Source organism: Micropterus salmoides, unplaced genomic scaffold, assembly GCF_014851395.1.
Source record: "Micropterus salmoides isolate LMB-PRFRI ecotype aquatic unplaced genomic scaffold, ASM1485139v1 Ms_hic_scaffold_5, whole genome shotgun sequence".
NCBI lineage: Eukaryota > Metazoa > Chordata > Actinopteri > Centrarchiformes > Centrarchidae > Micropterus > Micropterus salmoides.
This window is the reverse complement of record NW_024044237.1, coordinates 39,682,165-39,697,176: the sequence shown is the minus strand read 5'-3', so window position 1 is coordinate 39,697,176 and position 15,012 is coordinate 39,682,165. Positions and strand designations below refer to the sequence as shown.

The 15,012-nt window shown below is 45.3% G+C and overlaps 1 protein-coding gene across 1 annotated transcript; it reads left to right on the top strand.

Moving 5' to 3' along the window:
- Nucleotides 1–942: 942 nt before the first annotated feature.
- Nucleotides 943–12,878, top strand: LOC119888461 (inaD-like protein). The gene is made up of 11 exons (XM_038699016.1): nt 943–1,100; nt 1,580–1,909; nt 2,189–2,282; nt 4,629–4,721; nt 6,572–6,637; nt 6,831–6,915; nt 9,140–9,246; nt 9,492–9,575; nt 10,730–10,923; nt 11,014–11,162; nt 12,808–12,878. The coding sequence occupies exons 1-11, from the start codon at nt 943–945 to the stop codon at nt 12,876–12,878; spliced, it is 1,431 nt and encodes a 476-aa protein (XP_038554944.1).
- The last annotated feature ends 2,134 nt before the right edge of the window (nt 12,879–15,012 follow it).

Genomic DNA, 15,012 nt, shown 5'->3' with positions numbered 1-15,012 from the left:
CTGCTTTTTGGCTTTTCCCTCTCCTTTATTGAGTTAAATGCCTTTTTGTGCATGTAAAAACGAAGCCTTCAACACAGGCTGAAAAGAGGAGCTGCAGCAACGTGCAGTATGACAAAAATATAACCCTGTAAACTTGTTCTGGTACAAACTCTAAATAAGATGAGGAACCTGAAAATGAGCAGAATATGACCTCTTTAAGATTTGAAAATCCTCTAGTGCACACCGGGCAGAACTTTATTGTTTATTTCACACTAACTGAACCCTAACCGTGGTTAATTTAACACCGTCTGCTGTAGTTTCCACAGATTGTGAAGAACGTTGCTACTGGACATAATGGAGGTTTTACCTTTCATGTCTGGTCCTTTAGTTTCTTACACATAGAGCTGTAATGTTTGGCCGTCCACAAACATTTGGCTATAGAGTTTTAACCCGTTAGCCAAACAGACGGGGAAAACGGCGCCTGTTTGACAGGTGATCTCTGACAAGTGGAGTCTAGAAGCACAATAATGACGATGTGGTCTCAGTAACAGGGGGATCTTGCTCGCGTCCACTCTGAGACCTCCCTGCAGTGTTCTAATCTTGGCGCTCCACAGATGGCTCAGATCAAAGAAGCCAGCTTCAGACGGCTCCACGGCGGCGGGTTAAAGTGCCCTGATGGTGGATTTGTACCATATGTCGTGCTGGAGCAGATGTCCTCTGCTCCCTCAGCGCCTCCTCCTGCCTGTCCGTCGGCACACTTTGGGGAAGTGTTGTTGGTTTCCGTTACCCGGGAGGCTTGTTGTCGTCGCTGATCTTTGACTGTTAGCGTGAGTTTAGATCGCAGCGACGTTCCCGTCAGGAGCTCTTAGTGAGTCGCCAGCTGCTGGGAGAGAAGACGTGCAGGAGAGGAGGTCTTTGTCTCCTCTCTCCACGTCGCTGCTACAGCTTGTTGGACTTCAACAGATGAAATTGCTCAGCAGAAACACGGCTGACGATGCCAAAGTCAGACTCCCTGTTATCAGTCCGACCCAACTCACAGGAAGTGAAAATGAGCGGGAAAACAACCCACACAGCATGGACAAAGTTCACAGCTTCCACGGCGTGTCCGGTGGCGTCGACCTGTAGGAGCGTCCCAGACGACCGCTGAAAGGTGTTTTTTAGACTGCAGAGATTACAACTGAAAAGATGGAAGAATGACTTTGCCTGCAGCTTTGCTCTCACGCTGTTTACTGTTTACACACACCTGTGACATCACATCCTGTTTCAAGACTGAATGTTAAAACCAAAAAGGCTCAAGATCGATGCAGCAGAACCAGAGACGTTCTTGCCCACAGTGCCAGTAGCGGCTGATGTAGCCTGCGGCAGCTGCAGAGGTGACTCCACGCTGAGCCGCCGCAGATCACACAGCTCGCTCTGCGACGCTGAAGGTGTCGCGCTACTTTACTGAAACACCTGGAGACTCGCTGACCTGGCAGGAGAACGTAAAACAACAATACTGCAAAAGCTCCAAATAAATGAGCCAAGAACAATTCATGTCATGCACTTCATTAAATAAAACAGCTCCTCACAGCTCCTCTCAGCTCCTCTCAGCTCCTCTCAGCTCCCCTCAGCTCCCCTGCAGCTCCTCTCAGCTCCTCTCAGCTCCCCTGCAGCTCCTCTCAGCTCCTCTCAGCTCCTCTGCAGCTCCTCTGCAGCTCCCCTGCAGCTCCTCTCAGCTCCTCTCAGCTCCCCTGCAGCTCCTCTCAGCTCCTCTCAGCTCCCCTGCAGCTCCTCTCAGCTCCTCTCAGCTCCCCTCAGCTCCCCTGCAGCTCCTCTCAGCTCCTCTCAGCTCCCCTGCAGCTCCTCTCAGCTCCTCTCAGCTCCTCTCAGCTCCCCTGCAGCTCCTCTCAGCTCCTCTAAGCTCTCCTGCAGCTCCTCTCTGTGTCCTCAGGTGGTGAAGCTCTGCATTAATAAATAAACTCCTTCACTGAAGAAATGAAACTGTGTTTTTGTTGTTCTCTCTCTCTGAGTTCACCTCTATGTGCTTTAGATATATTACTGAATATTTTGGTTGAAACATGTTGCCAAAGCAGATTGCAGCAAAATCAAAGTTTACATTTTTAACACATTCTCAGTAACACATTTCTCCCTCCAAGGTCCAATTATTAAAATAACAAACATTAATAATAAATGTGATAATATCTATAATAATGTGTCTCTCTCTCTGTAGAAGTGAAGACGCTGTAAACCAGATGGCCGTCCCCCCCTTCTCGACTCCCCCTCCTCCCCCTGTCCTGAGCGCTGAGGTCACAACACACCCACAGGTACAGATACATGGCATCCCTGTCCACATACTTTTGGCCAGGTACTTTGCACCGGTGTTATCCTTTCTGATTGGTCAAACCCCCTTTCAGAGACGTTCAAGGAGTTCATTCACCTCCTCTGTAGATGCTCGGGTCACGTCTCCAGCAGGACTGGTATCAGTGGCGGTCCTAGACCAGTTTTATTGAGGGGGCCACGCTGGGGCCAGTTGTTTTGACAGAGGGGCACATTCACAAAAAGAGACAAAGGCGCAATGTTCAAGCTTTCAAAATGTCTTGTTTAGTATATTTTATAATGTTTCAGTATGTGTCAGTAACAGGATCTTTTCAGTGCCTTATAGTTTTATTAAATAACATTATTACCCCAGGTACCAGGACATTCTTTGATGCAACACTTCTTTGAGAGGCTAAATGAACAGTATGTAAGTGTACTACACATTTTCCGGACCCCAGTTTGTATTTTGTATCCCACTATAACTTTTGCTAGGAAACAACAAACTTCTCCATATTCACCCTGTTATTAGTCCAGATATGAAGTATACACAAAATTAAATACTTGATGGTAGGATATCATCTGTGCGTTATGGAGGGGGATGCATATTTTACCAGACTGCATGTCCAGCCGGGTGGGACCAGTAGGTCAACAAGTGCTGTTTAAATGCATTATGAAATTGTTATGATGATAATTTACCCTTTAAGGAGGGCACGCAGAACAATTTCGACAGTTTATTAAAACTCAATTTATAACATCGTTAGACTATCGCAAAATAAATGTTTGCTTTACTGCTCGTTTTATTTAGACATTCTCAATTCAGTGCATTGAATAATACAAAGTTCAATAACCGGCAACGTTAACGTTAGCCTATAAAAGCGTTCTTATAATCCGTGTGCCAGCTTGCTCTGCAAAAACCTCGTTGATAAAACACTAAAAACGACAGATGAAACAATCCACATGTTATATTTTTCATTTACTTAGTCGAAAGTCCGCCTTCACTGCTGACAGCACGCATGCTTACATTTACATTTTCTACAGTTTCTATCAGGGATAAGAAAGTCCTTATGAAGCGTCTCTGGGGATAACTACCTCGGCACGACACCGGACCGCGGCGGTGTAACGTCCTAAAGGATCCCACTAGTTGAGGCACGTTTGTTCCACCTTTCGCATCAGCGCCGTAACGTCGCAAGGACGATTTATTACTATGATAATTGTAGCGTTTTCGTTCAGAGGGGGGTCCAAGGGCACTGGCCCCTGTTGACAAATAGTCCTTTAATGGAGCTGCAAAGACCAGAGGGGCACCTGTAGACTGACCTTCTCATATTCTGTATGTGTGTCAGTCTGTCTGTCCAGCTCCTCTCGGTGTCTCCGCCCCCACAGATGGACCGCGCCTTCCCACCGCCCTGACGCTCCACTCGGCCTCAGACACACTGGTCAGTTGACATCAACTCAGAAACAAGTTCCCCCATTTGCTCTCATCTTGGCTGCTGCGTCATTATTTACGTGCCTCAGTGATGCTGGACTCCAGTTAGAGAACCCAGTTTAATTTGCGTGTCTGAAGACGGCTGCACCGGGAAATGGTTTCATAACATGGGTGTTACTTGAGCTGTCGAACCACCCGAATCAATAAAACAAAATCCTCCACGGTGGAGAGGGTGGTCACATGCAGCAGCGGAATCAGCTCCAAGGGTCAAGAGCAGAGGAACACTGTTAGTCTTTTCATGGACGACCTTGTGGCGGGTGGGCAGGGATCTCTGATTTCTTCACAAAAAAGAATTCAGCTTTAAGATTCTAATGATTATGTTTAAAGAGGTTTGGCTGATCTTTTATTCTGCATCTCTGCATCAAGCGGCCCTGGAGTCTGAGCTGTAGAAGCTTCAGCCGGCAGCTGCGAACGACTAAAATTTCCTTAGAGGCGAGTTGTTGCAGGAACAAGAAGCACTTTTTGTGGACGCCATTTTGACGGGTGCAGTCACCAAAGAGGTTGCAGTCACAGCTGAAGCATCTACTGCACGGTTTTAAATCTTTCTGCACCTGCTAGGCATTTCAACATATGTGAAAATAGGGCCCAGGTTTAAGAAGTGCTCTTCAGTATCAGAGTATAAGAGTCACATCGTCACTCACTGTGGGCATCCATCATTTCTCATGAAGCCACCTTTGTGATAATCACTATTGAAGTAGCATTGATTGCTCTGACGGGGGGATAAATTTTGCCCCCCCCCCCCCCTGCAAATTGCACCCTGGTTGTAACGCTGTATTTGAACGGTATTTACTTGACCCCTGACCCCTCTGTGTGTGTGGTGGCCGTACACAGAGATGTTAAAGTGTAAACTAACGAGTGATCTGCTGAACAGGACGAGACGAGCGACGAAGCGGAACAGAACAACAACAACAGAAGCAGCAACGGCGCCGCCAAGACTCTGAGAGAGGCCGACACTTTCAAAAAGGTACCGAACTCATTCATGCACACAGTGAAGATCTCTGGCACAACGTTCTAAACTTAAACACAGCTGAAATAGAGACATGTTGATTATAAAACACACATTTCTCCGGTAACGTAGGCCAGCAGATAATATTTTGTTTGGGCATGATGTAATCTTGCAGTAGAAAGAGAGCCACGCCCTCACCGACAAAACAAACAAGCTACTGATTATAAAATGACGCAAAAATGTGCAGAGGAGGGAAGACTAAGTCATGACTCAGCAGGGATGACATTACAGGAGAAAAGTTGATCTGCAGGAGAAACAGATCTGAGTGCTGCACTGATTCTGTTAGAGGTTTAGAGTTTGAATTGTCTCCTGACTTTTCCCTCACCAGAAAGCAGGAAATTATGTGTTTAATGCTCAGAATCTTTCCAGCCCAAAGTGACGCCCTCGGTTAGTGTGATAGTGACATTTTGACGTCTTTAAAATCTGTCCCGTGTTCTCGGCTGGTGAAATTGAAATCATTAGTGGTTCGTTCCAAATACTCTCCTCGACCTGTGGCCTGCACTACGAAGGGAGTTCAACCTACTCAGAGTTTAACTCCGCCTACGCTGGAGTTAAACGGTGGATCAGATGCTGGTCAGTTAGAGTCCGTGTTAACTTATTTGGAGTTGGTGCACGTTCACATAAAAGCGGCGTGTTCGTGTTTTGTCGCAACGGCGCATGCTCCGTATTTCTCCAGAGGAATGCACGTTGGTAGTCTCAGGAAATTATGACTGTAAAGACACGTTAATGGCTAAATCTAATATCGTGGCAGCCGACAGAGTCAGGGAGGCTTGTCGGCTTCGCATGGAGTAAATCTGTAGCCTGATTATCTTGCCAGTGTTCTGATTGTAGATCAAATCTCTGTTCTGTATTTTATGGGCTCTTCTTTTATGTGTAATATGATGAAGATGTAAAGGTCCAGCTGCACATGAGGTCCACTGTAATAGAAAAAAGGAGCCAGCGGAGAGAGAATTTTATTTCCAAGATTAATCTACAAGTAAAAAAACTAGAATATTCTGAGATTATAGTCACACATTTATGAGAGAAACTTCACTTTGCAAGGCTGCAACATCACACACGTCTGCAGGCAGTGGAAAGTTATATTAGACTTCACAATCAGATTCAGCAGTGAGGAAATACTCGTGAGTTTAGCCCACAGTCACTTCCATGCATCTCAGACTTCACCGTGGATCAACAGAGTGATTTTTGATTTTTATGTGACTTTAATTTCAGGGATTTTCTGATTTTTGTTCCTGTAAATTTCACACTTTCATCTTGGATTTTTTTTCTTGGTTGACCCTGGCTCCCTATTTTTTGGACACGTAAAATAGTCTAAATATCTAAATATGTGAAAACACTCAGGAGAATTCAATTATAGCCTTAGAGACGGGCTGCATCTAAGAAACTGTCCGTTAATTAGCTAATTAAGATTCCTCTCTAAATCACCAGGCTGCAGGGCTCGCTGTGTGAACGGGATGCTGTTGCGTTCAGAACTTCAGCTGCAGCCTCAGTGGAACAAATCAGGATGAAATCTAAACATATTTTATGAAGCGGTGTGTATTAATACTTCTCATCATTACCACTGAGTACAGATGTGGTGTGGAGTCCACGTTCAGGGGAACCTCGAGATAACCACCAACAAAACCTTCTCAGAGCAGTTTAGAGATGCAGCTTAAATTGCCATGGCAACAGACCTCGGGTAACACCTGTCCAACTTTCGTTGTACAGGTGAATCGGTTAAAGTTACTCCTGAAGTTACCTGGATAAGCCAGTTACCTCCCTTTCGTAGTACACGCCACTAGTGTGCTGTGTGTTTGTGTTTCCTGTAGAGGCCAAACGTTGCAGAGTCTCCAGAAAACGAGTTTCTGGCTCCGAGGGCGTCGCTGGAGCAGCAGGTAACAACAGAATAGCTGAATTTACCATCACAGAGCTTGAAATATTTATGATTAAAACCCTGACAAAGATGGTTTCGCCTGAACCTGCTGCTGGTCTGTCAGTATTTTCTAACATGAACTATTTAATGTTTCTTTCAGTTTCTGTCTGCTGCTTCACCGAGCTGATCACTAACTTTAATCTGTGCGTGTCCAGTCCTGCAGGTCTCACAGCAGCTCCAGTAAACCGACAGCAGCATCTCCTCCTCTGATCAGCCCCGACCTGCAGACCGCCAACAGAGGTACACAGTTTGACATCTGACAACACAAGCATTTCTCCATTTCCCGTTTGTATAAAGCAGTAGTGTATGTTGTAAAAACTACAGTATAAATATGTAGTACAGTATATACAGTTAATATGTAGTATCGGACTGGGACCCTTAGGACCGTTGGACGACGCGAGGACAAAATGTCTGTGGACTAAACGTCTTATTACAAGTCCATGTCCTGGACTGATCTCTGCACTGGGTCGTAGTCGGGGCATATTTTCTTCATGCAGTCCAGAGCAGCTTTCTGTTCTTTAACAGAACTTTTACAGGAGTAAAGGATCTCAGTACTTGTTCCACCACAGCGCTTGTAGAAGCAGCAGCCGGTAGCTCCTTCAAACTTCGCTACACTTTTGTTGTTTGTCTGTTTTATTGGCAAAAACGTGTGTCTGGCATAAATACAGTCATTGGAAGATGAAGACGGGGCCAGACCACGACCCACCCGGCCCAAACAACCGGACCAGGTGACCGATCGCTCAGAGGAGAGGAAAGAGAGCCAGGAGAGGAGCCATGCTGGCCCAGCTTGGACTTAATTCTGCTCCTATAGAGCCGGTCTGGACAAAACGGGACTCATTTTGACCAGAAAACGGAATTCAGAGTCCACATCGTTACAGAGACCTGCCCCGGGTCAAGCACTCTGCAGGCGGTCCGTGTTCCGAGCTGTCAGCGCAAGACTCCGGCGAGATGAGACGAGGTGGACTCTGGGTTTTAGCATCAGATGGTACTCGGTGCTCAAACACAGTGAAGACGGACTCTGTTCAGACTGCTTATTGTGAAGATGAAACTTTCATATCATCATCTGGTTGCTGCTCTTTACATTCACCCCAGAAGCAAATTTAAAAAATGCACTGTGGAATATTCTGGGTGGATATGTGATAGAATATGTTGTATATAAATAACTGCATATATTGTTTTATTTTATATGATACCATATTTTATATTATATGTTGTGCGTATCGTGAAGGAACTACAAACTGCGTTTCATTATGCAGCCTTGTGCTGTGTAATGACAAATAGCCATTGTCATGTTGTGTTTTTTGGAACAAGACGTGACCATATTTAATTGAGAGGGTGGAGCTAGCTAGCTTGGTTAGCAAGGTGCATCTGTAATTCACGTTAGCAGTGATATTAGCCGGGATGCTAATTTTGGCTAACGACAAACGGGCTTTAAACAGAATGAGCGTCCGACTCCTGATGAGCTTTTTCAGCGGCGCCGGTTAAATGTTCACAGAGCAGCGGATACAAGTCGCCTCTATCCTGATTGACAGGTCGCCATAGAGACTTGTCAATCAGCTTGTAGCCCCGCCATAAGCGGAGGTAGCGTGGGTGCATGGGGGTGGCCGACCCAGGGCCCACACTGGTAGGGGGCCCGCTACCTGGACTATGAAGTTTAGCTCAGTTGATTGTAGTGGACACGGACAAACAACAATAGTTTATGACGATACGCTGTACCTGGAGAATTTAGCAGCTCTTATCAAATGAAACGTTCCCTTCATTCATGGTTTCAACGGTAAACGACCACAAGAAGGACAACTACCAGCATAAACACTGGATTCTAAGGAGACTAAGTAATATTTGTATTTCAAACAAATGGCAAACTTATTAGCACATTTTAACAAAACTCCCTTCACCCTCATGCATCATGGGAATTCTGAGGGAGGGGCGTTGGCTGCGTGTGCGCAGCGGGTTATTTACGCCGTCAACTTCCTCTGGAAGCCTCTCAGAAGCGTTTCAGCAGCGCAGCCTGCCCCACGTTAACGACTTGTTTTAATTGTCCTTTGTGTTTCTACTACATTCTTCAAAGCTCTCCGTGGCTCGCTTTCGTTCCTCGTCTTGACGGGTGCGTCTAGCAGCTACCACAGGGAGCATTTCAGAATAAGAGCGTTTTACCCGCCGGACTTTGCCGACATGTTTAGATGTTGTTGATGTGGTGATTAGTGCTTTTTGTGCTTCTATGATTAAGTAGCTACGTAGTAAAACTGTTTCTTTTTTAGATTTATCTGACGCTTTTATCCAGAGCAACTTACAATTGCTGTACGTGTCAGAGGTCACACGCCTCTGGAGCAACGAGGGGTTAAGTGTCTTGCTCAGGGACACAGTGGCGGATGGTCACAGTGGGGGACTGGCTTCAGTCTTGAGAGCCGGAGGTTCCTGCTTGGTCTGATCTAATCTTCCCCTTCCTCCCCCTCCTTCTCCTCAGACCCATCATGCTGTGCGGTGGTTCCTGGCCAGGAGACGCTGCTGGAGATCTGTAAAGGTCGATCAGGACTCGGACTCAGTATAGTGGGAGGAAGAGACACACAGCTGGTAACGCACACACCAGTTAAAAATGGAAAACAACATGTTGGAGATAAATGTGTTTTAATTGAGAGCAGATTTTTGTGAACCGACACCAGGATGGTACGAGGTCCTGCAGGTGTCTCTAGCTTCATCAGCAGCTTCGCCTCGGTATCAGTTTCTGCTGATCAGTAAAACACACACAGTAACCAGCTGGAAGAGCTGAAATGATCTCTCTCTCTCTCTTTCATTGTTTCTCTATGTCTCTCTACCAGGACGCCATAGTGATCCATGAGGTTTATGAAGAAGGAGCTGCAGCCAGAGACGGACGACTGTGGGCAGGAGACCAGATACTTGAGGTACCCACACAATACTGCAGTACTGGGAGTACTAGTAATATAAATACATATATAAACAGTCACCTTGACCTTAATTATTATTGTCAACACCGTCACTGCTTAAACTGTCATTACTAGTATATATACTATAACTACTACTTCTTTATACACTAATGTGTTATATAGAAACAGTAATACTGCTGTAACCGCTGTACTTTTGATCCTGAGTATTAAACAGGGCATATTGTGTACTAGTACTGCTATTTTAGCTCTTCCTACTCATATTACTGTTAGTACTAATGTCTAATACTGCAGTATTATGACAAATGGAAAATATAAACAACATCTCCCTCTGCTGGAAAAATACTGATGATACATGATGTTTGTTAAGCAACATCAGCAGGTGTAAAAATGGCATAAAAATGTTGATCAGGTAGAAAGAACAAAATGTTAAGGATGGAGGAACACAGAGATTTTGAGGCCATGAAGGCTGTAGAGATGTTTTAAAAAGTGACTGCAGCAGAGAGTCTAAAGATCGATCCAGAGTTTCTAAAACTCACCAGGTGGCAGAAAAACAACCGGATGTTTTTGCAGAATTGAGTCTGAAATCAAGCGTGACACCTGAGTCAGACAGAGGACGAAGTGAGGATGTTAAAGAGGTGGTATTCTGCTTTTCCCCTCTCCTTTACTGAGTTAAATATCTTTTTTGTGCATGTAACAGGTTTGCAGAGTGAAAAAGCCCAAAGTGAGTTCCCATCTCCCACAGAAAACTCTGCTCTGAACTGAAAACAGCTCGTTTGTAGTCCAGCCGCTTCCCTTTCAAGCTAAACGCGCCTCATGTAACGCTCGCCGAGCGGGCGACTCCGACACGCCCTCAGAAACAGCGAGCTGCAGCACACAGCTCTCCTCTCCCTTCCAAACACTAGCTACCCTCCAGGCAGTCAGTGGACAGAAAGTTGTTCCTGTGATGTAGAGACAGAGCTCAGTTAAAACTTTATGGATACAGATTAATAACTCACCGCTCTGAAACTCTCGCTCCAGTCCGTGTTGCCGAGCCGGTCGGCAACACGTACGGCTGAACCCGAGCCGTTTACCGGTGAAAAGAGCTTTTTGAACCTGAAAATGAGCAGAATACCATACCACCAAACCTTTAATGTTTTCATGTGTGAGTGCAGGTGAACGGGGTGGACCTCCGCGGTGCGTCCCACGAGGAAGCAATCGCCGCGCTGCGTCAGACGCCAGCGATGGTTCGCATGACGGTGCTGAGGGACGAGGCTCAGTACAGAGACGAGGAGAACCTGGACGTCTTTAAGGTGGAGCTGCAGAAGAAGAGCGGCAGAGGGCTGGGACTCAGCATCGTCGGGAAGAGGTCCGCCTTAAAAAACACAACACAGACACTTTGTGTTTTACCTCTGTTGTTACCATCATGTAGCTCAGAGAGTGTGTGTGTGTGTTTCAGGAGTGGCAGCGGCGTGTTTATCTCTGAGGTGGTCCGAGGGGGCGCTGCAGAGCTGGACGGTCGCCTGATGCAGGGGAGATCAGATTCTGTCAGTCAACGGAGACGACACGAAACACGCCTCCCAGGAAGCTGTCGCTGCCATCCTGAAGGTAACACACACACAGAATGTTTCCTTTTTATTTGATAGTTGGCAGATAGACAGGAAACAGGGTCGTTTTTCACATACTTGTCTTGTACTTTTATCTGTATGTAGAGCAGGGGTCGGCAAATAAGTCTTTACATGGCGGGACAGAACAAAGTCCAGTTATTTCAAATGTATACTCGTGTGCACGCTTAGCTCAGTCGGTTCTGTGCGGGACTCCCGTTAGGAAAGTTGTAAGATTTTGCACATGCTCACAATAAAGCATGTGCTGCAGTGTGTGTGTGTGTGTGTGTGCGTCCCGGCGTTTGATCATAATTCAAAAACCTGTGGATGCTTATTTTCTTTTCCCTGAGGAGATTCAGGGGAATCCTGTCACACGTTTACTGACGGCTTTTTCAGAAGTGTGTCAAGTAAGCCAGAGTCTCTTGTGAATGTCCTTCAGAACTTTTCAAAGAAACGTTCTCACGCTTTTATTTTGAAGGCACAATCACTTAAGAGGAAGCTGCTATCAATTTATTTATTTTTTATTTTTCTGTTATCAAAGCAATCTGGCCGCGGGCCAGATATTAATGCTGGCGGGCCGGTTCTGGCCCGTAGGCCGCCTATTGCCAACCACTGATCTAGAGGATGATCTCTTTTCAAAATAATTGTAACTCAATTATTTGCTCAACCCCTCAGCCTGTTTTTATTTTCCATTTAACTCTTTTAACCCTGATTGTAAACTGCACTGTAACTGTTATTATATTTTAATGTGTGTTTTTTCAATTTCCCTATGTTGCTTTTAAACTTTTCTATATTTCCCTGTTGATTTTATGTTTGATGTAAAGCACTTTGAATTACCTTGCTGTTGAAATGTGTTACACAAATAAACTTGCCTTTATCCAGTAGGGGGCAGATTCGGACCAAATCATCCCCGCTTGACAAGAATATTTTTCGATTTTGCAAAACGTAAATACAGGTGCAATATCGTGGAAAATTTCTGTGGGCACCAGAACCACACTGAGAGATTAAAGGCTCAGGAAACCTTTGCAGGTGTTAATCAGCTGATTAGAGCTTTATTCTGAAATTCTAATACATTTTGAGATACTGGAGTTTTGATTTCCATGAGCTGTAAGCCGTAATCATCAAGATTAAAACCCAAAAAAGGCCTGAAATATTTCACTCTTTGTGTAATGTGTGTGTGTGTGTGTGTGTGTGTGTGTGTGTGTGTGTGTTCTGCAGTGTGCTCGGGGTCCGGTCCTGTTGGAGCTCGGACGGCTCAAAGCTGCGTCCTGGATCTCGTCCAGACGCAACTCACAAGGAAGCCAGGTGTGTGTTTGCTGTTTGTCTGTCTTTGTGAGAACCGGGTTAGACCTTTGGGGTAACGAGGTTCTCGCCGCTTTAACGAGCTGTTTGAGGGTTCAGACTTGGTTTAGGGTCAGTGTCGGAACCACGTTTAAGGTTTTAGGACTGTATTAAGCCAGGGTGGGTCCTCACAAGCGTTAAAGCACAAACGTTTGTTTTTATGAAGGCCTGGTTTTCTAATCCCGTGTTAGTTTCTCTTAAGGTTCAGGTTTTAAAGATGATCTGGATGAGTCGGCGTGTGAAAAAGAAAACAACCTGCTGGTTTATAAATACAGAACATGGTTTCGTATGAACTCTCTCTGTCCCAGATGAGTCATGTGAGTGGGAGCAGCTCAGGTGTTGTGGCTCCGCCCCTCATGCAGACCCCGACATCATGTGACCCCGCGACCCCCCCCCCGACATTGATCTCCAGCGGCGCCCCCCTCAATAACGACCTGAAGTCCACCAGTGACTCACTTCCTCCTCCAACGGCGCAGGTGAAGTTAACTAGAAACAACTTTCTGAACGTTTCAGCTTTTTGTTCGTCGCAGGACGTCGAACACGCGACAGCGCGGCGTTTAAAGGAAAAGGAAAAACGCTCGTGTCTGTCTGACTTGCATGTTGGATGTTGTTAGTGAACACCAGTGGTCAGCTGGCTGTAGTGGATCAACCTGACAACCACAGAAAGGACTGAGAGACCTTGCAAAGAAAAGCTCCCCTAAAAAGACAGATTTATCCAGAAACTCTGCAGATTTGGGGACAGATTTGTACTTTTTAAAGGTACAAGAGGGAGTTGAATTGGTTTTCTTCATGGTTAATGATTTCTAAAAAATCTTTTATCTACCAAATCGCAGTAAAAGCCACATGAAGGTTTACATTTACGGGTTGCTTTCATGCTATTCAGCACATTTTAAGGTGTTTTAAAGGTTCAGGTCTACGTTTAGTATCTGTACACTACTTTAGGTCCCATGTACACTTTGTTTCTCTTTTTGCAATAAAGTTTAAGGAGGAAAAAAGGATTCTGATTATTCCGACAGTCACCGCTCACCCCTCCCTTTGCAAGCGCTCTGAGCTAAATAACACATTTAATTTCTCTCCTACTTCTAACAAACAGACTACTACTAATACTACTACTTGTACTTCTTCTTCATACATATTTAACGTAGTGATGAAATGTGCTCTGTAGAGCAGTTTGTCTGTTCCTGTAAGAGGCCCCGCGGTGTCTGTAGATATTAATGTCTCATTCTAAGGTAAAAAACATAACGGTTCATTATGCAAGGTCTTTAAACACCACTGAAAACATAGTTCTGGATCTTATATTACAAACTGGACCTTTAACAGGTAAATTTTATACAACCTCAGTTCCAATGAAGTTGGGACGTTGTGTAAAACCTAAATACAAACAGAATACAATGATTTGCAAATCCTTTTCAGCCTGTGTTCAACTGAATGCACCACAAAGACATTTAATATCAAACTGATAAACTTTATTGTTTTTAGCAAATATTCACTCACTTTGAATTTGTTGCCTGCAACACGTTCTGAACAGCTGGGACAGCAGCGTGTTCACCGCTGTGTTACATCACCTTTCCTTTTAACAACACTCAGTAAGCGTTGGGAACTGAGGACACCAACTGTTGAAGCTTTGTAGCTGGAATTCTTTCTCATTCTTGCTTGATGTACAACTTCAGTTGCTCAACGGTCTCCGTTGTTCGTAATGCGCCACACATTTCAATGGGAGACAGGTCTGGACTGCAGGCAGGCGGTCTGGGACCCGCACTCTTTTACTACGAAGCCACGCTGCCGTGACCCGTGCAGGATGTGGCTCGGCATCGTCTCGCTGAAATCAACAGGGACGTCCCTGATAAAGACGTTGCTTGGATGGCAGCATGTGTTGCTCCAAAACCTGTATGTACCTTTCAGCATAATGTGCAAGTTCCCCCTGCCATGGGCACTAACACCCCCCCCACACATCACAGATGCTGGCTTTGCAACTTTGCGCTGATAACAGTCCGGATGGTCCTTTTCCTCTTTGGCCCGGAGGACACGACGTCCATAATGTCCAAAAACTATTGAAATGTGGACTCGTCAGACCACAGCGCACTTTTCCACTTCGCGTCAGTCCGTCTCAGAGGAGCCCAGAGAAGCCGGCGGCGTTTCTGGGTGTCGTTGATATGTGGCTTTGCATGGTAGAGTTTTAACTCGCACGTGTTGATGTAGCGACGAACTGCTTTAACTGACAAAGTGTTCCTGAGCCCGTGTGGTAATATCCTTTACACACTGATGTCTGTTTTTAATTTGAAGGTCACGGCCATCCAATGAGCACGTGCAGAGATTTCTCCAGATTCTCTGAATCTTTTGATGACATATGGATCGTACAGGATGAATCCCTAAATTCTGTAAAGAATCTTGACTTTGTAGTGTAGTAAATTGAGGTTGAAAAGGATTTGCAGATGAATGTATTCTGGTTTTATTTACATTTTACACAACGTCCCAATTGGGGTTGTATAACTACATACTGATATCTGCCCGAT